This window comes from Trachemys scripta, chromosome 19 (genome assembly GCF_013100865.1).
Source record: "Trachemys scripta elegans isolate TJP31775 chromosome 19, CAS_Tse_1.0, whole genome shotgun sequence".
Classification (NCBI taxonomy): domain Eukaryota; kingdom Metazoa; phylum Chordata; order Testudines; family Emydidae; genus Trachemys; species Trachemys scripta.
Window position 1 is genome coordinate 8,051,496 of NC_048316.1, and position 26,712 is coordinate 8,078,207.

Here is a 26,712-nt window from a genome sequence, read left to right on the forward strand (position 1 = left end):
TTGCTACTCAGGTGAATAGACCCCTGGGTGGCATTACCTGCTGGGCAGAAAGCCAGCACGAGACCGAGGTGCCACACCAGACCTTTTGTTGAACCTGTGGTGAAGGTCTACTCAGGTGACTGATAGCTTTGCAGGATGTAGCTCTTCATTTCAAGGGGGCCTTTGGTGTGTTGCTGAGTTACTGCCTGGATCGGATTCCCATTGTCTTCTTTTGGCTCCTTCCTTAGCGTGGCCTTGTTGGGCCCCCAGGGCCGCCGGGCCCCCAAGGACCTCCAGGAGCACCGGGGGCCGAAGTCACCCAGGAAGTCCTGCTGCAGGAGTTCAAGGAGATACTAAAAGGTAAAGGCGCTTGGAGCCGCATGTCTGTTTCTCCTTCTTGCTCGCAAATGTGGCATCTACAGCCGAGTCCCAGGTTAGAGGGATCTCCTCTCGTTAAGGCCCCGTTTCAGCACAGTGCTTAAGCATGTGCTTAAATCCCATTGATTTGAGTTCACAAAGCCAATGGGGCTCTGGGCAGGTGCCCGGCTCAGCTTGTGTGCAGAAGGTTGCAGGATCTGGGCCTAAGTCGGTCAACCTTTCCCCCCCCTCTTCCCATCAATGATACTGGGGAGAGGAATGGCTTAGGATGGTCCAGTTAAGTGTAACAGGACGGAATGAACAATATTGCCAATGACAAGTATTCAGAAATCAGGAGACAGGTGTAAACATCATAAGGCTGGGGGCGGGGGCAGATTGTGGACATTTTTTATTCACCTTCTGGATTTGGAAGCATCAGGGTGCAGTGGGGTCACATTTTCAAGTTTTATCCCTGCAACCATGAGGGCTAGAAACATACTTGTTTATCAAAAAGGAAGGCGCAGATTTCCCCATGATTCCAAGAAGGCCAGGAACTGGCGCTTCAGGAACAACCCCAAACATTGCGAGATTGGCGATAGACTCATGAGAGTTGGCAACACAGAGCTAAGTATGTACCTTTTTAGGCAGAGCAACTGCAATAAAGTTCCCGAGTGAGATCTTTTAGACTGAAATGGTCTGTTCCACGGAGAGTGGTGGGAGTTCCTTCAACTGGGTCATTTAAATTAGGACTGGAGAAAGTTTTGGAGAACACGCGTAGGGAACAATGTATGGACTAGAGGATGTAGCAGGTCTGTTTATACTGGCCAAGTTAGGGCCTCTTCTTCTTACTTATTATTTGTATTGCAGTAACACCTAGGACCCCATTGTGGTAGATGCTGTACAGAACAAAAAGATGGTCCTGCTCCAAAGAGTTTATAATCGACGTATAAGACAGGATTGATGGGGGAGCACAAGAAAATAAGACCATGCCAGGCAGTGGTCTCAGCAAACCAGCTTCCTAGCCATTGTCAATTTTTTTTTGTAGGCATCATGATAAAGGAGAGTTTTAAGGGGGGATTTGAAGGAGGGACAATGAGATGGCTTTGCAGATATGTCTGAATATCATTGGCTGCCAGCATACAAGTGCTTCAGTGTAAATAAATATTAAAAAACCAAGTTTTTATTAAAATTGTGTAAATTAGAAAAATGCTCCCCGCTGCTGCTTGGATTGCTCTGTCCAAATCCAAGCTGGCCTCCCATGCGATCTCTTTTCTCTTCAGAAACCATTGAACGGCGGGCGTCTCTAGCTAGCTCAGCCCATCCCAGCCAACTGCCCCCGCTCCTGCTGTCACTGGAGGAGACCTCGCCCTACAAACGGGTGGAGGAAGCGTTCCACTGCAAACTGAAAGGGCAGGTCATTGTGGACAAGAAGACCCTGGTCGAACTTCAGAACTTCCAGTCGGTGAGCCAATGTCACAGCCTGCACTTGCTCTGTCCTGCTGAGCTCTTCTGTGATGCCTTTCACCCATAGGGCTCTTAAGGAGAAAGGGAGAGCTGATCCCAGGAACCCATCTCCGGCCTGGCTGCTGGAAGTGAGCACTTGCCTTATTAACAGCTGGTCATGGTTGGGAGAAGTGGCATCTTCTCACCCACCCTGGCCAATTCTACCCCTATTGAAATTAATGGGGAGTTTTGTCATTGACTTCATAGCGAACAAGAGCGAGCACTATATCTGCTTCCCGAGTGCCTACTTTGATCCTAAAACTCCTCCCCTTCCTCACCTCCTATGTCCAAACAGTTGTCAGTTAGGTCCCCATTGTAGAATCTTTATTACAGCTAATTCTGTACTGTTCTATTGTATCTAGGTTCTTATACCCTGCTCATCACTGTAGTCTTTGATTGCTTTCCAGTAGTTGTTATAAGAGTTTGTCTGCACATGGAGTTATTTAAGACTAGCTATTCCAGACTAACTCCATGTGTGGACACTCTTATTCCAGAATGAAAGTGCCTTTTTCCAAATTCGTTAATCAGGAATATCTGTTCCATTTTACATTCACATTTTACCCTATCCTGGAATAATTTTCTTGTGTAGGCAAGCCCAAAATGGCAGCAAGAACCCTCCTGGGCCTTCCAGGCCCCTGGTGTGAATATATGGCTCCAGCAGTTACAAAAATCAGCATTTGACGTTGTCTGTTAGATGGGTCACACTTTAGACTAAGCTCCCATTTATAAAAACTTAGAAAGGGTCACTAAAGGGTTAATCAGTGTTATAAGGATAGTACCGATATGAACAGCATGTTATCGATGTCAGTAGGAGGTGCTATTAACGGTTTTAAACCATGGTTATAAGCAACCTGTTGGCAATGATTACCCATGTATTAAAACATCCTTTATAAATTATTTGTAAATGGAAGGGTAATGTAAAGCGTGCGTGTTAGCTGCAAAGGAGGGAGTGAGTGTTAATTATTCTCATTATTACTATTGGGCAAACTTGATGCAGGCACAATGGACATGTAGTTCCATGACGCCATTTTTAGAGTAATTTTCCAGAGCCCGACCGAGATCTTAAAGTGTCTTAACTGGCACCAAGTAGGGCTGCTGGTTGCCATCAGTTACTCAGTCAACAGTCAGGTGTGTTCATGCTGTTAATTAGCGACTGTGCTGCACCCCAGAAGTGGCTGCATTTCCATGGCAGCTGTACAGACTTCTATCTATGAAGGGGCCTATCCAACAGATCTTATTCAGTTGAGTAGTCCCATAGCTAATGAGACTCTTCAAGGCTTCAGGGTTAGGGACACAGTTTGCAGACCTGCAGTGGTGATTTCTGAGGCAGGGTGAGACAGCTGCCCAGATTTTCTGTAGGTGCTGGCACAGGAGCAAGGTTGTACTTGAAGCAGCAAGAGAGATGTGCTGCCTCGTTAATTAGGAGTGAGAATGTGAATAGACCTCTTAGCAATCAGTGTGTGGGCTGGGGCTTCCCAAGCCGCCTTATCATCAAGTCTGATTACTCCTGGCCCCAGAGCTGATGTGGGAGGGCTGGCAGGTCAGATGGGCCTCTGTGTGCCAATGCTCCATTTCAGCAACTGGACAAGAAGTGCCTGGTTTTAGCTTGTGCTCTAAGGCCGTGTCTCTCAACCAGGGGTACGTGCACCCCTGAGGTATGCAGATGGGGGTACATCAACTCGTGTAGATATTTGCCTAGTTTTACAACAGGCTACATAAAAAGCACTAGCGAAGTCAGTACAAACTAAAATTTTATACAGACAATGACTTGTTTATACGGCTCTATAGACTAGACACTGAAATGTAAGTACAATATTTATATTCCAATGGATTTATTTTAAATTCTATGGTCAAATGAGAAAGGGAGCAATTTGCAGGAACAGTGTGGCTGTGACACTTTTTGTATTTTTATGTCTGATTTTTGCAAGCGAGTGGTTTTTAAGTTCGATGAAACTTGGGGGTACGCAAGACAAATCAGACGCCTGAAAGGGGTACAGCTGTCGGGAAAGGCTGAGAGCCACGGCTCTAAGGTACGGCTCTTGGTGGTGGCGGACACGCCTGCTGTGAGGAGAGCATCATCTCTGGGGCAATCGGGGTGAGAGGAAGGAAGCCTGTCGTCACTGATTTCATAGAGCTAAGATCTCAAGGGTTTGACGCTTCCCCAATTAAAGTGGGGAGGTAGCAACTCCGCTCCTGACCCAAAGCCCTTTGAAGGTCATGGAAAGACTCCCATTGGTTTCACTGGGCGTTGGATCAGGACCTAGCTGTTCTAAAGTCTCCGAGACTGGAGCCTCCATTCTCCTGACCTGGGGTATGTTCAAAGGGCAGCAAAGCTTTCTTCTCCCCGAGGCAGAGACTTCATAAGTCCCATCCCTCTGTACTATAGTTATTCCCCAGTGATATTCCCCGGTCTTACTATATCCTCTCCCCTCACACACACACACACACACACACCTGCTGGTGCTCTTACAGTGCCCTCGGTCCTACAGCATCTGAGATGAGAGGGTGGTTTTTCTTCCCCTCCCTCTGAGCATCCTGTCTACAATGCTCCAAGCACTCCGCTCTCCCAAGACCATTGTCTCCTCTGGATGCATTGCTGGGTAATGTATTTTGCACAGGGGAAGCTTAGATCAGGCACAGCTTGTAGTGTGCAGTGAAATTTCGGCTTTACATCTGGTTTGACTGAGGTCCAGGGAACATCGCTGGAGTGATGCCAGACTCACCAAGGCTAAGAGGGTGCTCCCTGTGATGAGAAGCCTTGGGTAGATCCAGGAGGAATCCTGGTATCTCTCATGTTTTGCGGTCAGGCTAAACTCATTCTGACAGCTGAATCTTAACACTGGCTAGGCGGTCAGAGGGCTTGCAGTGCTTTGCTGTGATTGCTTCACACACTAGTTTCTTGTTCTTATTCTAAGTATCTGTCAATTTAATTTTTAAAAATAAAATCTTTCCATCGGGCAGCACCCAGCCCACGCCTTAATCCTACGATGCTTGATTCCCTGTTCCCACCAGCAAGTAAATTACACAGTGGGTGTGGACAGCGGGAAAGAGAACCTGAGCTTGGATTGCAGAGGAGGGCTGGCACTAGCTTGTTATTTACATGCTTTGGGGCTGCTTGTTGAAATTAACTGAGAGCAAGTTGCAAATTTCTCGCGGATTACTCCTGGCAGCAATTATGGCAGCTGTGAAATGAGTCGTGCTAATGTCAGGCAGCGAACTCAGCAGGGAGTTATAATTGGTGTGGCGTTTGCTGAAGCATACTGTCCAATGAGTCCTCTTCCTTCCCAACATTCCGTATTGTCTGTTTCCCCCCACAAAGAGTAACAAAGCCGCAGAGGACATGAAAAAACAGGAATGTTTTAACAGCAGTAATTTACTGGTGCCTGCAATTGCCTTCCAAATTCAGCCATTGGTTTTGGAATTAAGTTGCTTCTTCTGTTAGTTTAATTGCTTTAATGAGAAAGGAATGGAGAAACTCCCAGGCACAGTTCTACCTACACACACGGGGGCTGACTCTCCTCTCACTTTCAGCAGTATAGTTCAGGCGTCACTCTGTCAAAGGGCAGCGTTGATATAAAACCAGCATCAGAGAGAGTAAAGTGCTTTGAGATCTAGGAAATACAAGTGACTCGCACTAGAGAAATGCGGTGAATGATTTTTATTTCAATCGGTTTTTATTTCCTTTCTGTTTAGAAACAATAAGAAGACCTCGCAGGCTCTGTATGCTCCGCCAAGGATTTAAAATGACCAACTCCAATGCATGTTTCAATCGGGTCAACCCTTCTACCACACAGCAGCTCTTCATACAAATACCAGCATGCCCATACATTTGCCACTGCTATGTCGCCTCAAAGATAAGGCCAAACAAACAGGCCTTGTAGTGCACTGGGAAAGCTGGCGTTCCTTTCCCGGCTGTTTTGGTTGGGGGCGGGAGGGCGGGAGGGCATTTGAGGTCCCTGGGGTGTTTACAGAACATCCTCTGTTGGACAGCTCTTCCTTGTTACACTGAAGGGGATCTAGAATCAGCGCTGTGACGGCAACTCTGGCAGTGTATCACGGGGAGAGAGACTTTTTCTAACGGAGGTCTACTAGTGTAAAGTCATAAGCACAAATACCAGGCAATTCAGTTCTGTCAGGGTTCCTTAGTTCTCTGGGTCCGGATGTGTGTACAGATAACTTAGATGTGGTGCATGTATTTACGTACATAAGCACCAGGACACTCCAGCAGCTGTTCTGCCAGCTAGAATGGTGCTATAGAAACCGTGCAGGGGCAATGGTGATAGCGCTTGTCCCGACGCATTTAAGTTTCACATAATGCCCTTGTGGTGGAGGCAGAGTCTCTGAGTAATTTGCTTTGTTGGCCCATCAAAGCTGTTTCTGATTCTCCCTGACTCCAGCCAAACCGATCTTGAGAGGGCCAAAACTAACAATAAACACGTCGCATTGAGTTTATTTTAGCTTAAATCAGATAATCCGCTGTGAGTCTGACTTGAGACCACTTCCTTGTACCGGGAGACGCTGTGCTTTGCTCGCGTTTTGCCCGCTATTTTCCTCTCTGATCCAAACTCAGAAGAAAATGAAGCTAAATATAGATTCCGTAAGAACTCAGCAAGGCTGTGCAGCGCTGCTGGCACAAGAGAATCAGTCCTGTCTTATCAAAGCCTAGAGTGGTAGGAAACCTCTGGAGGCCCTGTGTTGTTGTCTCCTCTGTGTCTGCATCACAAAACCCCCACACACAGCTTGGCACTGCAGAGACCCAGGACTGCCGTAGTGGGGGTAAGGCTGGTCAGGAGACTTGGGAGAACTAGGGAGTCCCAGGACTGGAACAGTAGGGGGCGCTAGAAGTTCAAGACGTTAGTCCTTGGCAGAGCCAAGGGGCCCCAAGGACTGGAAGAGGGGGTGGCAGTAGGTAAGGACTGAGATGCATTGGCAAAGCTGGTGTTGGAAGGCGGGATAGAGTACTAGAATAGCAGGCGTTTTGGGAGTCCAGACCAAGGTGCATTAACAGAGCTGCATGGGGGAAACTTGCACAGAGCTCAGCCGCCCTAAACCTGAACCTGACTGGTTTTGTTAAATCCTCCCCTTTCCTGGGCATTAAAGCCACACCGAGGGAGAGCCCTGCCCAGGATAGGATAAGTTTCTAGGGAAGGAGAGGCCTGGCAAACCCTTCCCAACCTTTACACTCATCTGCTCCTCGCTCACACACTCTTTTTCTCCCTGCGATGGGTAGAGATAACGATGGTTCAGATTGTTGAGGGGGTTGTTCAACAGTTTAAGGTTTGCTGTTCTTTTTCCCCCCCCTCCCCACAGCCTTTGGCCAAAGGAGCTTTCCTCCGGGGATCAGGCTTGAACCTGGTGACTGGGCGCTTCACTGCAACTGTGTCTGGCATCTACCAGTTTTCAGCCAACGTCCACATCGGTGAGTGTTGTCCACTGGAGCCTATTCCAGTTTAGCATGCTGAGGGACACTGGAACTCCACTGACTGCCTTATGGAGGCTATTCCATCGGAAACATGTGTAACGACCACCCATTGGCATGAGTCGTCAGTATCGTACAGGCCTCTACCACTTGACCTAGCAGAGTAACTCCATTAAGTGGCAGCAGCAGTAGGTTGTTATCTGCTAGCGCAGGGGTGGGCAAACATCAGGGTTCTGAAACTATATGGAGGGCCGGGTAGGGAAGGCTGTGCCTCCCAAAACAGCCTGGCCCCCGCCCCCTATCCGTTCCCTCCCACTTCCTGCCCCCTGACTGCCCCCCTCAGAACCCCCAACCCATCCAACCCCCCCCGCTCTTTGTCCCCTGACTGCCCCCTCCCGGGACCCCCTGCCCATAACTGCTCCCCCGGGACCCCACCCCCTATCCAACCCCCCCGCTCCTTGTCCCCTGACTGCCCCCTCCCGGGACCCCCTGCCCCTAACTGCCCCCTGGGACCCCACCCCCTATCCAATTCCCCCTGTTCCCTGCCTGCCTCCCTGGGACCACCTGCCCCTTATCCAACCCCCCCGCTCCCCATCCCCTTACCATGCCGCTCAGAGCACCAGGATTGGCAGCTGTGTCACCTGGCTGGAGCCAGCCACGCCAGTGCCCTGCCTGGCAGGAGCGCGCTGCCTGGCAGGAGCTCACAGCCCCACCACCCAGAGCGCTGGCGGCACGGTGAGCTGAGGCTGCAGGGGAGGGGGAACAGCAGGGGAGGGGCCAGGGGCTAGCCTCCCCGGCCGGGAGCTCAAGGGCCGGGCAGGATGGTCCTGCGGGCTGTAGTTTGCCACCTCTGCTCTACCAGACCAGCCATTAATGGAGGCATGGCATGCACTTTGCCACTGTATTACCCAGGGTTACAGACAGTCCTCTCTGCTACCATAGGATGGTGCAGTCTGATAAAGGGATGGCATTTTATAACTCTACAGACATTTCATTGCTTTTCCTGCCTGTCTATAGATAACAGTGCATCAGACCTTTACGTGGGTTTTGGTGCTGGCTAGAGCTGGATGAATTATTCATAGTGAACAATTTCCCAGTTAAGAGTGACAAAGAGTCCTATGGCACCTTATAGACTAACAGATGTATTGGCGCATGAGCTTTCGTGGGTCAAAACCCACTTCGTCAGATTTCCCAGCTGACTCTCCAGAAAGCACAATGTCCATGGACAGCGCAGATCACGACTTTGACTCATTTGTTTGCCAGTTGGAATTTGCTGGCAGGGCTTTCGTATTAATGTGTTTTGCCCTTGAGAACTCTTCTCTGAGAATAGCTGTGTGAATTCACTGTCTGAATGGCGCAGTACTTTCTCGGCCTGGGTGGCTCTGATTCTTTATCAGCTGTCTTGCTGCTGGCCAAAATAAATCTCGTTTCTTAAGCAGCCAAATCTCTGCTATGGGCCCTAAATTCACTTTCGTATGAAGAAAACTTTCCCTCCACGAATGATTATGAAAAGCCTGGGGTGGGCATGTGGAAACGGAGGCAAACACGGCTAAATTGAAAGGACATTCAGAACCCACCACAATGTTCACTGATGCTTTTTCCTCCTATTCACTCAACAGTGGTAAAGGGCATTTCAATGAGAAACCAGCAGGGTACTTCTCTAATGGAGCCATGACGTGCTGCTTACAGCCTAACGTGGTTGATGATTTGTCCTGTGGTAGAGGGAGTTTCCTTCTTTCTTTATTTTCATGGTTTGCTTCTTTCCAAGATCACAGCGAGCTGAAGAGCAAAGTGCAGCTCCGGGCCAGAGACAATGTCCGTGTGTTGATCTGCATCGAATCCCTCTGTCATCGATACACGTGAGTCACTGCAATGCGGTTCTTAACCTGTCACAAACGGCTCCTTTCTCCGCTACTTTTGGCAAATGCCACGGATACCCTCTGTGAATGAGGGACAAATGAAAAACCTACTGGACCAAGCATCTCAAAAGGCCCAGGGTGTTCATCCTTTCAAATTCAATAAACAGAATGGCTATTACCCCTGGATCTCCTAGCGAATAAAGCACTCATCCGTCCTCGGTGCTGTAGGGGTTCAAGGCTATCCTGAGCTATGGCAGTGTTGTCTGGTGGCAGGGAGAGGGGTCTTCAAAGCAGGATTCCTGAGGTCAGATTCATCCCTAGTGTAACACCGCTGAAGTCAATAGAATCACACCTGGGTTGAATTTAATCCCTGGCTTTTCTCCTGGGTATGCCACTGATGTGCTACCTGGCCCTGGGCAAGTCACTCCAGTTCCCTGTGCCCAGAAGGGAGCAACTATCTTTCCTTTCCTCGTAGCAACCCTGGGAACCTTTGTGGGCTAGTTAATGAATTTGGATGCATGGACTCTATGAGCAATGGGGCCAGGATTTTGAAGTCGGTGGGAGTTTTGCCATGGCAATGGGGCCAGGGTTTCCATATTGCTGCTGAGTGAGATGAGACAAAGGAAACTGACCTTCTCCTTAGCCCTAGAGCTTTTAGCTTCTCTTCAGGGCTGGGGTGAATCCATCCAAGTGGCAGTTTTCACTGGAGCGGCCTGACTTATTACCTGATCTGCACGTTAGACAATAGAGGCCTTTGCTTTTCATCACTGCCCATGTGGGACCTTTACAAGCCCTCAAGAAATTCACCAAAAGACATTTCAGACTTTGATCAAAAAGAGTGTGAGATGGGTTTCTTGAATTGGCCCTAATAAAAACAGTGACAGGAAATTTAACGGGGAACTTTGGCCCAGGTAAACTTGGCAGGTGGACACCGTAATATATTTTGTACTTGCCTGTAAGGACCAGCAGCCTTGGTGCCCTACCAGATGAGCTCATAGATATAACATGTTGCCTCTGTTACTGAATGGCACTCTCTCTTGGGATGGCTGAGGGGTGTGTTATTAAAGCTGTGGGATACTGCTCACCAACCTCTCACTCAGACAGAAAGGCAGCATTCCAGCAGCGACCTGGGGCTGCAGAACCCTGCTATGCAAAGCGAGATCACTGGTAATTTTATAACGCTATGGTTGCCCTTCTATGAAAGCTCTGAATCCAAGGTCACCTAGGAATTCATGAGTATCTCTAGGCTGTACATTATAGTCTCTCAGAACTTATCAGCACAGCTAGAACTCAGATCCTCCTGCTCCAAATATCGAGTCCCCTACTACATGAACAAGCAGAGAATCAGGGACGGCTCTATGTTATTTGCTGCCCCAAGCACGGCAGGTTGGCAGCCTGCCTGCGGGAGGTCCCCGGTCCCGCAGATTCGGCGGCTTGCCTGCGGGAGGTCCGCCAGTCCCGTGGCTTCGGCGTACCCGCTGCCGAATCCGCGGGACCAGCAGACCTCCCACAGGCATGCCGCCGAAAGCTGCCTGACTGCCACCCTTGCAGGGACCGGCAGGGTGCGCCCCGGGGCTTGCCGCCCCAGGCACGCGCTTGGAGCGCTGGTACCTGGAGCCGCCGCTGACCACGAACCTCACGCAGAAACACCGCAGAAGGCAGCCTGCCTGCTGCCCCACAGCAACTGGCAGGCCGCCCCTCACGGCTTGCCGCATCAGGCACGCACTTGCTGCGCTGGTGCCTGGAGCCGCCCCTGCAGAGAACCTCTGTTAGTAGCATAAGGGCTGAAGCACAGGCACGCAGTACTAAGTCCATCCAGTAGAGGAGCTTCCCCCTTCAGCTTTAAAAACATGATTTTCTGCCACTTGAGCCACTAGCTGGCAGCGCTAGTAGACTCTTTTCTTCTTCTGTGGACTAGTCACTAAAGAAGGACAAAGATCCGTGATCGTCTAGTGTGGGTTATATAAGCACATACGTATAAATATGCCCCAGTCAGTACATTCATGGGTGTTGTTCGTTGTGGCAGAGATAGAGCTGGTTTTTGTTTCCTCAGAACTGAGAGAGAATTACTGGGCTGGTGCCTTTTCCCAGTGATCCCCAGCTTTGCTAGCTACAGGAAGGCTTTTTGCCATTCCATAATTGCTGAAAAAATGCATGCTCCACCCTATGAGAAATCCTTACCCAAAAAAACCTCAAATAAACGTTTTTCCTATTGGATTGAGGTGCCCGGCACCAATCAGAAGCTTGTGATCTTCAGCCGAGAAAAAGTGACTTTGATCTTTAAGACTAATCGCTTGGGGTGAAATTCATCCCTGGGCAGGTCAGCACAAGGGCTATGCCCCACTTAAGTCCTATTCTGAGGACTGATCCTCTGCACAGGGGTACATTTTATATGAATTAGAGATGCTCTAGTTCAACCAGAAGCCATGCCCTTGATGTAGGAATCACTGGATGTCAGACTAGATGATCAACATGTTTCCTTCTGGCCTTAAAATCGATGAATCCTGGGTGATTAGCTGACATGAAAGCATGTTTCCTCTTTCCCCGCCATGCACACGGAGAGGTCCATTCATCTTCATCTGTGTCCTTGGGCACGGGACACTCCTGGAGGCAGGATAATGGATTTGATGGACTAATGATCTGACCTGGTCTGGAAATCCTTGTGAACTAGACTTCACCAGGGATGAATTCTGTGCCCAAAGAACCCCTTGGGAAACAGAATCCGTCTTTGAACAGAAACTTGGTCAGGCTCTTGAGTTTTGTGTAAATTTTCCCATGAGCTCTCCCTGCTTGTCAATGGATGGCGCTAACCACTGTGTATACCTAAGTAAATATTCAAAGCGTCATAGACAAAATGGGCTAGAATTGAATTTGGCCGAGGGTGCTGAGTAGAGAGAATGATATAGAAGTGTCAGAAAGACACTTTGGTTCCAGGAGGCAGGAATGAGATTCTGGGTTTGAAATACAGGCACTGCTGTGGCTTTTACAAGTTTTATTAGCTGTGAACAGCGTTCCTTCCCTGCCCTGCCATCAGACAACCCACACCCACTAACGGCTTCCTAAATGTAATCACGTAAGTGCCCTGCTAAACCCTCGGGATGTACAAGTTGTCATTATGGTAACCGACCCGACCCACGGGCCTATCAATCTTCCCGAGGAAAGCCTCCCACAAACCCATCCCTCAGACTTCACTGCACACATGCCTAGTGGTGCTAGCATGTTAATTCAGGGTCAGGGGAGACTATGGTAGCTATGTTTTTGTTATTTCACCTGCATCCCATCTGGATAGAGCTTAGCATCTCACTGATGCTGTCTTTCAAAATGCTGGACCGATCAGGAGGGTGGGTGAGTGTAGATAGTTCCTGATGCTAAATGTGCCAGGACCTATATACAAGCATGTCGTGCCCCCCCCCCCCAGGGATAAAGACACAGAGAGACCCCGTTTTGCATACTGAACCCTACCACCCATAACTCAGGGTGAGCATTGAGTCTTGGTGTGGTGCCAAGGATTGTTAAATTTAGCGGCCCCTTAGTATATGCCAGACCAGGGAGGACTTAGGAGAGATGTCATACTGTTCCTCAGCGACGGAAATAAAAAGCCATACAATAAAAAGACTTGGGGGTAGAATTTTCTAACGTGCCTGAGTGATTGAGGAGTCCAAGTCCCATTGTCAAAAGTGACTTAGGAGCCCATGTCTCTCAGAAAGTCAATGGACTCCTAAGAGCCTACATCGCTAGTAGGCCTACATCGCCCCTAATGAAGAGCATCGGAAAAACAATTAATAGATTCTTGGGGGTGGGGGGAAGTGCATCTGCACTGTTGTCTTTGCAGGATCAGGGCCTTAAGGAAGGGCACCCAAAGCATGCACACAGACACAGGCACCGCTCTCACCAGCTTAACGAGTCACCAAGGCCCTGACAACCTTTGTCTCTGAAAAGGCAGGCTTCTCCCTAGGGAGCTGGGCAGAGGGACCTGACAAACATACGGGCAGGCCTGGCATTTCGCCCAGCAGAGGGCAGTGCTTCTCCCCAGGGCAGCCAGTCCCCTTCAAGGCTCGCTCTGGTCGTCTCTAAGGTCAAGAGACCCACCCCAGCTCACCCCCACTATTCGCCCAAATTGTAGTGAGACTTGAGCAATTAGAGCACCGAAAATGTGCCAATAAAACAAACTTTACTGGCGTGACTTAAAGTCACTAATGCCGTTAAATGTGTTGCCGAGGTGGAACCTCCACTTTCCCTGCCCTATGCCTGGGATGGCCGTAAATGGGATCGACCTCACCTCAGCTTTATTAGGGAATTAAATTGAAATGAAGCCTCGTACCATAAATACCAGGTCTTGCTCCTGTGTTTCATTGGTTTGTGGAAAAGACTCGGTTGGTGCCCAAGTACCCATTAGTAACCAAGGTAACGATGAGTGCAGAACACCCGCTGGCCTGTTGGGAAGGTGAGGATCTTGCTAACCAGGGCAGCATTGTTCTGCAGTCTGCTTTAGATTTCAGGGCTCAGAAAAGTGAGGAGCTGACGGGGCCTAAATGAGGGATGAGGAGAAATGTCTCCCCCAAAGGTTTTACTGGCCCACTCTGGGCAGCTGCAGGACTCAGAGCCTCCCACTCCTGGACCCACATCCCACACCTTTTTGTATGTGATTGTGTGACTAGTACCAGCTAGAATCAGGCATCTGAGCAAGCTTCCTTCATACAGCTCTGCTAAGTGCATCTCTCTCCCGGCCTGCAGCCTGGCCTCTCCTTGCTGTCTTATTACAGTCCCCTCCCTACTGATCATATTGGAAGCAGGACTGAAACTCTTTTGAGCAGAGACTGCCCATCATGCTTTATCTCACATATTAGGTGGGAAAATGTCCCTGATGGACGAACCAGAGTGGTGGCCAAGGTATTTTTCAATGGAGCCCTTAGCCAGTGTGTATCAATGGCTGAGATTTCAGAGATTTGAAACTCTTAGCCTATTCGTGTTGCTCTGTGAGGGTGAAAAGCTATTTTTACTACCACTACAATGCTGGGGTGCCAGTTGCTTTCTTAATAGTGTTGAAGAATATGGATCTAAGGACTTTATCCGGCACCCCGTTTTCATGGTATCTGAGCCTCATCATTTTTCTTGCGTTTATCCTCACAGTACCTCGGTAAGGTATGGAAATAGGACTATCTCCATCTTTTCATCTCTGGCGCAGTGGCTTGCTCTAGGTTGTGCAGGACGTCTGTAGTGGGGCAGGAAATTGAACCCACGTCTCCTGAGCCCCACATCAGCACCCTGACTGCTGGACCATCCTGCCTGTCTTGGAACAGCTGAGTTCCAGTTCCTAGTGCACATGGGGATGTCCTGGATTTCCACAGTCATGTATTCAGTTGTTTTTAAACTAGAGTGACCAGACAGCAAGTGTGAAAAATTGGGACAGGGGGTGGGGGGTATTAGGCGCCTATATAAGACAAAGTCCCAAATATCGGGACTGTCCCTATAAAATCAGGACCTCTGGTCACCCTATTTTAAACTGAGCTCTCCTTACTCAATGTCCCTTTTGGATTTATTAGGCCCATGAGGCAATTATCCTTGTTTATTTAAAAGGCTTGATAGTTTCAGAGCCATGGGCACTTGGGCCTGATTGTCACTTAATGCCTTTTAGAGAGGGGAAGACAGATAACCATTTGTAAAAATAAAGAGGGGTGGGGAGCTCTCCTCCCTTATCAGGTTCTCCATACTCCTGACTGCTTTGATGAAGGCACTTGTCTTGAGGGAAAACAAAGTGTTTTTCATCGGGGAGGCTTACTCACCTCCCTCAAGGACCTTGTCTGTCTGTCTCTCCACACTCCAGCGTCAGCCATGCGGAGGAGCAATCAGGTATTGAAAATGTCTGTCAACAGCAGATCTCTTCTGACATGGCTGTAGCTAGCAAGGCTGGCGCATAGCTACCTTGTTTTCGTGGGTGTTTTTTTTCTGAGAACTTAGCCCAACTATGCCACAGACTAATCCTTCCCTCAGCTAGGAAGCTAGGCCAGATGACATCGAGAGCACTGCAACCTTCTAGGATATATCGCAGCTGTCTTCCGCTGTAATTTATGGCCACAAGCCCTGATTCTGCAAAGGGGAGCCCCACTCCCACTCAGGCTGGTGGGATGCCTTGCTTAGCATATAAGGGTCCTTTTTACAAGACTGGAGCCATAACATGGTGAGGGCCTTTGGCTCTGAGGAGCAGCTGCCAGGACCCCTGCCTTGTTCTTGCTTAGTCAGAGCTGATCGAAGGCTTAATCACCACTCAGTAGATTAGATTAAGCTCCTTAGGAGACAGAGTTGTGTTTCCACTGGGTGTCTACCATGGCCCTCTTCAAATGGTGTTGAAAACGATTGTCCCGTCAGGGTAGTTCTACAGCCATGGTGACAAAGCCTGGCAAGTGCCAGGTTCTAGCAGGGGCTGTTCTCGCTCTCTGACAATGGGGGAGGACCTGACTGTCCCTTGGAGTGGTGAGAGAATGGGAGGAGGGGCACGGGAACTTTTCTGTCATTATGGGACCTGTTCGGACGAGCATTCTGCTGGCACTGGGTGCACTGCTACTGGAGCCAGACGGTGGAATTTGCTAGGGATGTCTGCTTATACAGTCATTTGTTTTAGGGAGCTGAAAGAGCCTCGAGGCTTCCAGCTGTGACTGGGAGAGAGAGGGAGGCAGACACTTGGAGGGAAGGAGAGAGGGAGTGTGAGAGAGATGAATGAAGGATAGTTCCCGCCCAGGTTTGGCAGTTGGTAGTATATGACACACACAAGTAACTCCCTAGTTGGCTCTTGGTGCCAAGTGATTTGTGCTCTCTGGGCCAAATAGCCCCCCCTACGCAGGTTATCTCCATGTTGGAGGGCTGGAAACGCCATGTGTTGCCACTCGCTCTGTTTCTTCACCTCACTGTGGAAAGGAACGGGGTGGCGTTGGCCTCCTGGGGGAAGAAGCCAGAGGTGCTACCCGCTGAACAGGGCAGATCTGGGAGGATCCAGCCAGGCGGAGGCCATGTGCCTCTGTCCTGCTTCCTACCTCCGTGACATGCCGTTGGGATGGAGCTGTGCTCCCATGGGTTGACCTGTTATCCCTGTAACCTCCCCTCAGGGAGAGTTTTAGAGCACGCAGGGTGACATGGAGGGACAATGCTGGCTAGGTGATACAGAGCTTTCCAAACAGACTCTGACTTATTGGCACTCAGAGGATGGTCTGGCCCTTGAAAATGATTTTCTGTCCATTACGTATGGGCCTGATTAAAAACCCCAGGCCAACACATTCCTCCCATCCAAAGAGCAGGCTCCCATACAGAGCCCTGTCTTTTCCATAAACATACTTTCTTTGTGACCATCACACCTACAAAGCAATTAATAAACAATGAGCAATAAAAGGATGCTATAGTGCTTGGCAAACTTGACAAGCTGATCGGAAGCAGGGTCATTTCACTCATCACTGAAATGCAGCTGGTTCTTGGGCGGAAGGAGGCAGCGGTTTAAGAGCAAACAGCAACACTGCATGATGGTTCAAGAGAGAGGAACAATAGTGTTTCCAGTGGAAACCACAGGGGGTGTTTTCAGATTTCATCTGGAGGACAGCACCTGCAGCTCATCTCTTTCTCTGCTGCTCTAACACTATACTTAGTTATTGGTTCAGCTCTGAACTGGGGGAGACAGTGCAGTTCTGGACAGGGATTCAGGAGAGCTGGGTTGTTTATTCCTGGCTGTGGTGCTGACCTGCTTTGTAATCTTGAACAAGTAACGCCCTTTACAATGGAGAGAATGATACTTACCTCTTTTGGAAAGCACTTTGAGCTGTACAGCTGAAAAAGGCTATATAGAAGCTAGTTGTTGTTATTTCTGAGTCACCACTTCCATGGAGCATTTGGTCAGGTGGGTAGGGCATGGAAGTAGGACTCCGGAGATCGGGGTCTGTTCCTAGCACTGCCACTAACCTGCTGAGTGACTTCGAGCAAGTCACTTTCCTTCTCCGGGCCTCATTTTCCTCAGCTATAAAACAGCTACTTGCTGTAAGATCAGTGGACCTCCATGAGTATGTGAATACTAGAACAGTACTAGCAATGTGTCCCATAGCAAGTGGTAGATTTTCCCTCGCTATCTACAGCAGTCAGAATTCTTGTGTCGTTTGTGAAACGGTCAAATAATTTTTTTTACACCCTGAAAACAAATGTGCACTTAGTGCAAGGAGTCATGGCTATTGAGAGAGTAGCTATCGTACTGACTGCTGCAGAGTGCCCCCTGTAGGACAGAATTGGACATTCTTGAGAGTCATTTAGAGGGCCGGAAATAGTGATTTCAATCAATTTGCTTGGCAATTGTAGAGCAAGAGCCTGTGTAGGGCTGCTGACCTGACACCCCAACCCAGGAAGAAGGAACGCTGTGCCCCAAGTCTGTTCTGGCACTTCCATCAGGGCACAGTTGGATTCTTTAAACGCAGAACTCACAAAGCAAAGCTATTCCCCTGAGCAGAGCAAGCTGCAGGGCCCAGAGGCCCTTCCCCACTGCTCCAGGGCCAGCTACAGATACCAGCTTCCCAACTCCCGCTCCCCAAATGTTGTTTTCTACTTCTCATGCCCCACGGTGAAGCAGACTCATCTAAGTCTGTAACTGCCACCAAATAATATATTCCTCAGACATTCATGCCACTGCACTCTTACCCTCCTCTATACCCTTAAAAACACTGTAGTCCAGCTTTCTAATGTTACCTCACTTTCCCGATACTCTTCTGTAGCCTCAGACAGTATGTTCTGTCACCTTAAAAGTGTCTCCATTCTTCCTAAAGAGGCTTTCCTGGAAACACTCCCTGCATTCAGGGGATCAGCTGCTTCTTAACCTTACACATGTTCCATCACCCAACTTTGTGTCTAGTCGATAAATATAAATGATCATTCAGACCATAGTGACCAGTTAGTCTAAATATGGGCACTTCACCGATCCTTTCCGAACTTTGGAGTTGCACATTATCCTCTGTTTCGGGGAATCTTCTTCCTCTCTTCTCCTTGGTCCACAATTGATGTAATTCCTTCTTAATGTATGTTTGTTTTTGTTTTTGTTTTTTAAACTAAACTTCTAAATTCCTGCGTAGTCAAAGGAATCTTTTTATTTCAGTGTCTCCATGTTTTAAAGCATTTTTCACTTCTTTATCTGCCGCTTTTTTGCCAGGTATCCCTACACATGCTGGAATCCTTGGTAGTAATATGTTCACCCGGTTTGCATGATTTCAATGTCCAAACATCGTAACTCTGTTGTCAAAAACAATATTTCATTGCTTAGATTTGAGGTATCCTGGGAATGGCCAGAATTCCTGATAATGAATCTGAAAAGATAACAGGTGTGGTAGGCTGTACATCTCTTATCTAGTTCAGTGCTAACATTAGTCCCACCAAGTCAGCTATCATAATGGCTACAAAATTAGATATTCTTTTAGATTTCTTAACTCCAATCTCAGGGATGCAAAAGGCTGCTCTCATTCAACTTATTTTTTTCAACATAAGATTCGCCTATATATATAATATTTTGCAATGGTGACTTCATTTACCGTATATAAATGGATAAACTTTATCTGTCATATAGAAGGACTCTTTCTTTCCCTTTATTATATTATATAATTCTAAACTCACGTCCGGAAAGACAATTTTCCAGGTATAATTTATTGCCCCATAATTATAGATTTGAATCTCTTCTAGTCCTTCCTTTTCACATAACTCTTTTACCTACATTTTAACCCTCTGAGCATGAAGGAGTTTACTGTGTTAGGCTACATTTCATCTGCTTTATTCCCAACATTCCTCATATATTTGTCCAATATTCTTATCTGCACCGTTTCCCTTAACTTGAGCCCCAAATATCAGATCTAACTTTTTCATTGTCAAATTAATAGGCATTTCTCCAGTAGCTACCTGCATTGCACACAGTGGTGTCATAAGAAACGCACCACATGCAATTTGTAGCATTTGAGCCGGAATTGACTAACTTTTTAAGCTCCGATCTGGTCACAGAACTAAAGGCTTGACACCATAATCTATGATTGATCTTATTAACGCTCTATGTAGCATCATTTGCACTTTCTTATCTGCTCCCCAACAGAGCCGGTGCAACCCATTTGGTGATCTAGGTGGTTGCCTAGGGCGCTACAATTTGGGGGGTGGCGACTGCGGCGGTATTTCGGCAGTGGGACCTTCCGCCGCCTCTGTGGGGGGTGGCATTTCAGGGCGGGACCTTCCGCCGCCTAGGGCGGCAGAAAAGCTGGTGGCGCTCCTGCTCCCCAATTAATCCCAGCAATAGTTTTAAGCAGATGAATCCTACCTTTTACATTTGTTTGTAATACTTTTTATATAGCCTTCCAAGTGAGTTTATTATCAAACACTACACCCAGAAATTTAAAACTATTAACTACACATGCCTGTTCTCCATAAAGAAATCAATTACACTCATCTTTAGTCTTTTTCCTGGTGAAGATCACTCCATTTGTTTTAGATCCTCAATCAGTCCCCCAGTTGAGACCTTCCAATGCTTCATTGCTTCTTTCTCCAGCCACTTTAATTCTCCTGCGTTTGACCCATATTGCAACTAAGGTGATACCTATTCCTGCCCTGACACTTTTTGGGCGATTGTTTATCATAATATTAAATGTGGTTGGGCTGATAACACTTCCCTGTGGAGTGCCATAGGCGATATTATAGATATCTGTTAAGACTTTCCCTACTCTAACCTGTTTAGTCCTCAAAAAAATCTCTTGTCTACTCACACATTTTTCCTTTTACCTCTATCTTGGCCGACATATAGAACAAACCCTTCCTGCACACCAGATCATATGCTTTTTTCAGTGTCCAGAAAGGCAATTATCTGCTCCCCACGCTGAGCCCCTTGCTGGCTTTTATAATGGCTTGGTAGGTCTCAGCTGGGAGGTAGCTAATCAGTTCCTCTTCTCCTGCTGCTACTTTTCACACCTGTGTAGGACTCCTCAAGTGGCCTGTTGTAGATGTCTGCCACTAACTAATGGGGAGAAGAAGGGGGTTGGAGGCGATTTCCCTGGGAGCAGGTTATCACCTAACTGTCACTCCAGGGTTTCTTGCACCTCCCTCTGAAGCACCTGGACTAGATGGGGACCACTGGTTTGATCCAACATAGCAATGCCTACGCCAACACTGGTTTCCCCCCTTTTCCCTCCGGGAGTGTGGAAGCTCTTTGAGAAGGGGAGGACTGTGACTTAATTTGGATGTCTTTGTTTCTGCTTAGGTGTTTAGCTGATGTGACTAGCTGGCTGAGTTAATGTGCATATTCTGTTCTTCTCTGGCTGCTGTTTAGATCTTTGGAAGTTATTGCTGGTCTGGAAAGTAACAGCAAGATCTTCACTGTTTATGTGCATGGGTTGCTACAGCTACAGGTAAGGGGGCATGGAAGATGATGATGATACAGTCTGCACTCATTCAGTGCCCAGTGCAGTTGTAGTTGTGTTGGTCCCAGGATATTAGAGGGACAAGGTGGGGGAGATGATATCTTTTACTGGGCCAACTTCTGTTGGTGAGAGCGATAAGCTTTCAAGCTTACATGGAGCTTATTACACACACACACACACACACACACACACACACTTTTCTCTCTCACAGAGTGTGGTGGGATCACAGAGACCCAAATCCACAAAGGTATTGAGGCTCCTAGCTTCCTTTGTGGAGTTGAGCAAGAGTGCTTTATAGTGTAGGCACTGGCTTCATCTCTACCCGGGGGTGGATGGGGGTGTTTGACAACCGCCCACCCCCGCCCCAGGCTCATCTCCACTCCACCCCTTCCTCCAAGCGCCCGCTTCCTCCCCACCTCTTCCCGCCCCAGTTGTGCCCCAGGCCCAGCCCCCTCCACCCCTTCCCCCAGGGCCCCACTCTCACCCTGCCTATTCCTGCCCCCCTCCTCCCCCAGCCCTGGCCCCACCCCTTCCCCGAAGTCCCCACCCCCACCTCGCCTCTTCCCACCCAGTTCTGTCCCCTCCTCTGAGCGTGCACCGTCCCCGCTCCTCCTCCTCCCTCCCAGCTCCTCCTGCACGCTGCGGAACAGGGAGGGGGAGGAGTTGATCAGCGGGGCTGGTGTCAGGTGAGAGGTGCTGAGAGGAGGTGGGGGGAGTTTGGTTGACAGTGGGTGCTAAGCACCCACTAATTTCCCCTCCTCCCCCATGGGTGCTCCAGTCCTGGAGCACCCACGGAGTCGGCACCTATGCTTTATAGGCATTATTGAAGTAAGATTCTCAGCCCACTCCCTTCCCCTCCCTTCCACCCCCTATGTAGTAGGGAAGTGTTCTTAACTTCATTTTAGGATTAAGGTACCATGAAATTAAATGGTCACCCGGGGAGTCTGTGTCAGGGCTAGAAACAGAAACCTGATCTCCTGGGTCCAAGTTCCCAACTTTAACCACACAATTAATCTTCCTCCTACAAAACTGTGATATTAATAATAGTAAATACATAAACTCTTCATCCAGCCATCTCCCAGGGCTTTACCAAAGTGGGTAAGTATCATCCCAATTTCATAGAAGGGAGACTGAGGCAGAGAGCACCAATTGCCCCAGGTCACCCAGCAAAACAGTGGCAGAGTAAGGAATAGTCATCTGATTTTTATATATATATACACCTATCTCATAGAACTGGAAGAGACCCTGAAAGGTCATCAAGTCCAGCCCCCTGCCTTCACTAGCAGGACCAAGTACTGATTTTGCCCCAGATCCCTAAGTGGCCCCCTCAAGGATTGAGCTCAGAACCCTGGGTTTAGCAGGTCAATGCTCAAACCACTGAGCTATCCCTCCCCCCAAACACTGAGCTAGCCCTCATTGGCTGCTCTAACCACTAGACCGCACTGCTTCCACACTCTAATCATGTCAAGCCCAGACACGGATGTAAATAGAACTGAATAGTAACAAGCTAGAAACACAATGCTGCAGTGAAAATATTTGAGCAGCTCCCTGAAACCACCACATTCTGGTGTCCTGAGTCCACCCTCACGATAGCCTTTGCTGCTTTTCGCTTTCCCTTACACACTGGATAGCCGTATCCGATTCCTTTCCCCCTTTTTGTTTTGAACATACAGGCTGGGCAATACACCTCTATATTTGTCGACAACAGCGCAGGAGCCCCCATCACCATTCAGAATGGATCGGATTTCATGGGCATGTTTATGGGCGTCTAACCTGGATCCCCACCACAGGTTGGGTGGGGAAGGACATGACTCAAGGAGCCTTGCAACATACATCTGACTGAACAACCCTTTACTCTGACCCTAGAGGACTGCTCCGTTACCCATTGGCGTCTATTTTTAATACAGTGAAGTAAAGAGCCTTTCCTTTTGCAGACACTCAACTTGCTTTTCAAAGGCTGCTGCTTTTAAATGTCTACATCAGTTCTGCCTACAAATATATTTTAAATATTAATAATAATTAAAAAAAGAACTGTATATTATTTAAATTGTCTGTGCTTCACCAAAAGCTCACAGCGCAATATACCAAGGTCTGGAAGGGTTACATTGTAACTATCTGTATAACACGATTGAGCTTGTATCCGGCGTGTCTTGGGGATCGATGGGTTTTGTTTGAGTTTCTTTGCAAACTGGCTAACAAAGCAAAATATATATATATGGATTCTCTGTATTTGGGAGGAAGAAGATAGGGATTTGCCAGCAAACTCTGCTGATGTCACGCTCTGGACAAGTTGAAAGCCCCCACTTTCCGGCCTGCCTCCTGGATGACTGATACACAGCATGCTGACTACTTTATCTAACATCAAGTCTGAGTGTTGCCCAGTGTAATTCTGGAGGCCCAAGGACTGAAGCGACATTGTTACTTTATTTCCAAATAGTTCCTTAATCTCTTGACAAAGCTGAGCATTTCATGTTGGCTGCGTGATTACTTTTTTATGTTAGGGTAAGACAAACAAGCAAGGGCAACAGTTCTAGCCAACTCTCTGCTTCCCTTATATTCTTATGTTTTAGTAAGATATATATGTATTTTTAGTCACATCCATATATGCAGCATCCCCTGGGCCCCACATATTAAGTTGTAAACACGGCAGGAGTACAGTTGCTGGTTGCCAACAGGCCTGGAAAAGGCTGGGGACCAGAGGCCCCAGACTGGCAATGTGAAAGTTGTCTTTTTGTATGGTGCTAATTTGGTGGCGGAATTGATGAAAATATCTGAGCACCAAGGAGTGTAACTCCCCTCCCTATAGAAGGCGTCGTTTACGACCCACCTATTCCCTACTTTTAGGTGTTAAGTGCTTCAAAGGCCTTGTAAATGTCACCTGGAAGGCACCAGACGAGAAGGTCACAGGATTGGGGCTTGTCCAGACCCCAGTTTGCAAAGGTAGGTGCCTTAATAGGTCCTGCACCTCCCAAATTCCGGTGTTCCCTGGTGCTAAGGTGTGAAACCCTGACGCACATGAAATCAATAGGAGTTTTGACTTCAGTGGGGCCAGGATTTCACCCATGATCTGGAGACTCAGATAACCTCTGAGGCACATAAAAGCTCATTGGATGCACCTGGGTGTTGATTCCAGCATCAGTAGATGGGACTTGGATGTTTTGCTAATGCAAACTCCATAGAAAAATGACCCTGTCAGATGACTCTAAAGAGACACTGGCAAGGCAAAGAATGGGATCGATGGGCCTTTTAACATTGATCTAAACTGATAAGAAAATAAATGAGAGATTCCAAATACCTAGTTTAGGGGTCTTGTACTTGTCTAATCTACCACCCTCCTCACCAAGCAATGAACCCACCGATGCCATTTTTGTGATACCCACAGAAACGCTGCCCGCTCCTCCCTCTGCTGGCTCTCTGGGAGGAGATAATCAATGAGCCTCCATGCTCCAGTGACACTGCAGCACACAGCTGATCGATTTAAGGCGCTGTGGGAAAAGTTGCGGTAGAACAGAAATGGGTTCTTTTGTATCAGCTACTTTCTAAACCCAGGGAGAAAAATATCCAGCGCAGAGGCGGCGGGGAGGGGGGAGATAGTATTTTCGGTTTGCTAGGAGTATATTAAAAAGCAATAAAGAATTGGAAAACCCGGGTCCTTTAAACACAGGCCCTATTCATCCCTGTAGTCGGCAGAGTTCCATGCGGGGAGGAGTCTGTCCCAGGCCTGGCTACAGACATATGAGACAATCTCTGTGACAGATATCAGCTGCCAATGTGTGTTGTACACTGTTATCCTCTCAGTGCACGCTGGTCCCTGGGATCAGGCAACTGGTGGCAGCTCAGGCCTTGATGGAAATGAATCAGTCAAGCGGTGAAGACAGACTATTGACACTGCGTGATTACAGAGTACAGGTAGCCCAGGCAAGTAGCCTATAAGCCAACATATATCCCTAGACCATATTTTATATTGTGTGAATACTTGTACTCACCAGGGCTTTTTCATGCTGCAGCATACTCACTGAGTGTTGTGCCGTACCAAGTGGTGTTATACCTATGAATCGTGAACCATCGTCTCACTGATCTTGGCAAATTGGAGTTGAAATATTTATTTTGTCGTAGAACTAAAATGCTTGTTTGACTTGGCTTTTTGTTCGTTTGTTTTATTGGGTTGGTGGTTTCCCCTCGATATTCACCCTGGGTTGGATTTTACCTACCTGCAGTGCCTGGAAGGGAACACCCCACCCCCTATTTATTGGTATTACGACAAAACCTAAAGGACCTAGCTGAGATCTGGGCCCATTATAGTGGGCGCTGTACAAACACATAGAAAGAGACAGTCCCTGTCCCCCAGGAGCTTACAGTCTAAATATACAAAGGGTTGGAAGTGTGAAGGGTGAGGAAAGTGACTTGTCTCGCAGTAAAGCCAGGAATAGAGCCATGGTCTTGTCTCCCAGGCTGACATGCCATCCGCTAGACCAGTGTTTCTCAACCTCTTTGGTACCAGGGTCCTGCTTGCTGCCTTCCTAAACTGTGTCAGGCAGATCTCTGGGACCAGAGCCGATCCACGGACCGGTCATTGAGAAATGCTGCACTAGACCACAGTGCCTCTCCAATAAGTAAATAATGTGTGGTATGAATTTAGTGCTGGTGAAATGGCTCCAGCTGGCAGCCCCGGCGGGATTAAAGTTCTCTCCAGGAGCCTGATCCCTATGGCCACTGAAGTCAATGGGAACCTTTCTCCTTGACTTCAATGGGCTTTGGATCAAGTCCTATATCTACAGGACAAGCCACGGTGGAAGCTTCCCCACGCATTGCCCTATTGGTGTGTCAGCCCTGAATGTCACTGGAAGGCTGCTACTCCGTGCCTCAAGGGCCTTGGCCGTCAATCTGATTAGACACATTAGAGAGAAATAGTCAGTCCAATGGTAAGACGAGAGGGGACAGGCTGTGAGGCATGTTGGTGGCAAAGAGTCAATACACAAGGGGACTAGCAGTGAGCCGGGTGTGTACCAGACTCTGGAATAATAAGCCACTGAAGTGAAAACAGAAGACTCCAAAGCAGGACATGGCTTGGGAGAAGTGTGGAGGGGGGGTGAATGCGTTGAACTGCCTGACCGCTGTTTGGATGCTGTGGAGATTGATGGTGTGAGAAGCAAAGTCTCGGTGCTTCTCTGTCTGTGGCCACAAAATTTATAGTCCAAGGAAAAACACGAGCGCTTGGGAGAACCCGAGTTCAGTGTGAAGGAGACGTTGTTTATAACAAAACCCGAGTGCCTGAGCCTTTGGTTTAATGGCCAAGAGTGTAAATCCCACCCAAACAGCCCCCAAGGGGAGGAGAATCATGGCAGGACCGAAGGAAAAACTGAAACAGACACAACCAAAAGGGCTTTGTTTTTCTCCTCAGACCTGTGGAGATGTCAACATTTGCAGGCTGTCCCTTATGTGCAGGACTCATTAACGGGTCCTTAGAGAGGAAAGGCTGAAACCACTGGACTGAGTGGAAGTGGGATTTATCAACGCAAAGGAACAGCTTTATTCCAGTGATGGAACATAGGACAGGAAGGGGGCTGCTAGGTCATTGAGACCTCCTATGGCAGGCAACCCCATGGACTCATCCCATTCAGAGTGACACTTTGACAGCCAGTTGAATGGTGGAGCAACGTTGTGCTAGGCATAAAGTCAGAGACACTAACCTCCTCTTCACTGGTGAATGATGCCACTTACTGCTCTTTGTATCAGGGTAGCACCCAGAGATCCCAACCCAGATCCTGGCCCCATTGTGCTGGGTGCTGCACGGCCGTGTAGACGGACCCGAAGAGCTCACGATCTGAATAGACGAGACTGACAAAGGAATCGTCGGCCCCATTTCAGAGCTGGGAATCTGAGCTACAGCAAGATTAAGTGATTTGTCCAGCATCACACAGGAAGCCCCAGGCCCTTCGCCCCAAGCCCATCTGTGAATGCTTTCCTCTCTTACTACCACTGGCACCACAGCAGCCAATGTGCTGTGCAGTTGCTCCCCACACTCCCAGGACACACACATCTGTCCCTCTCAAAGGGTCTTCATTTTAGACATCCATTTACCTGCATATTGTACACAGCTGGTTTGAATGCTTCTCTTGTTTTGTGCAAAGCATATTCTGCATTTAGCAGCGTGCCATGCTGTGTTACCAGTGTTTGGGGGCATTACTGA

At 48.3% G+C, this 26,712-nt stretch overlaps 1 protein-coding gene across 2 annotated transcripts in view; it reads left to right on the top strand.

Annotated features, from left to right (window-relative positions):
- C1QTNF12 (C1q and TNF related 12) overlaps positions 1-24,662 on the top strand; it is a 43,850-nt gene extending 19,188 nt beyond the window's left edge. For both annotated transcript variants that reach the window (XM_034753613.1, XM_034753614.1), the window contains 6 exons: positions 228-339; positions 1,617-1,798; positions 7,150-7,258; positions 9,027-9,117; positions 20,432-20,510; positions 22,196-24,662. In XM_034753613.1, coding sequence (XP_034609504.1) covers positions 228-339; positions 1,617-1,798; positions 7,150-7,258; positions 9,027-9,117; positions 20,432-20,510; positions 22,196-22,294 — 672 coding nt within the window. In that variant the 3' untranslated portion in view covers positions 22,295-24,662. The remainder of the gene's footprint in view (positions 1-227; positions 340-1,616; positions 1,799-7,149; positions 7,259-9,026; positions 9,118-20,431; positions 20,511-22,195) is intronic.
- The last annotated feature ends 2,050 nt before the right edge of the window (positions 24,663-26,712 follow it).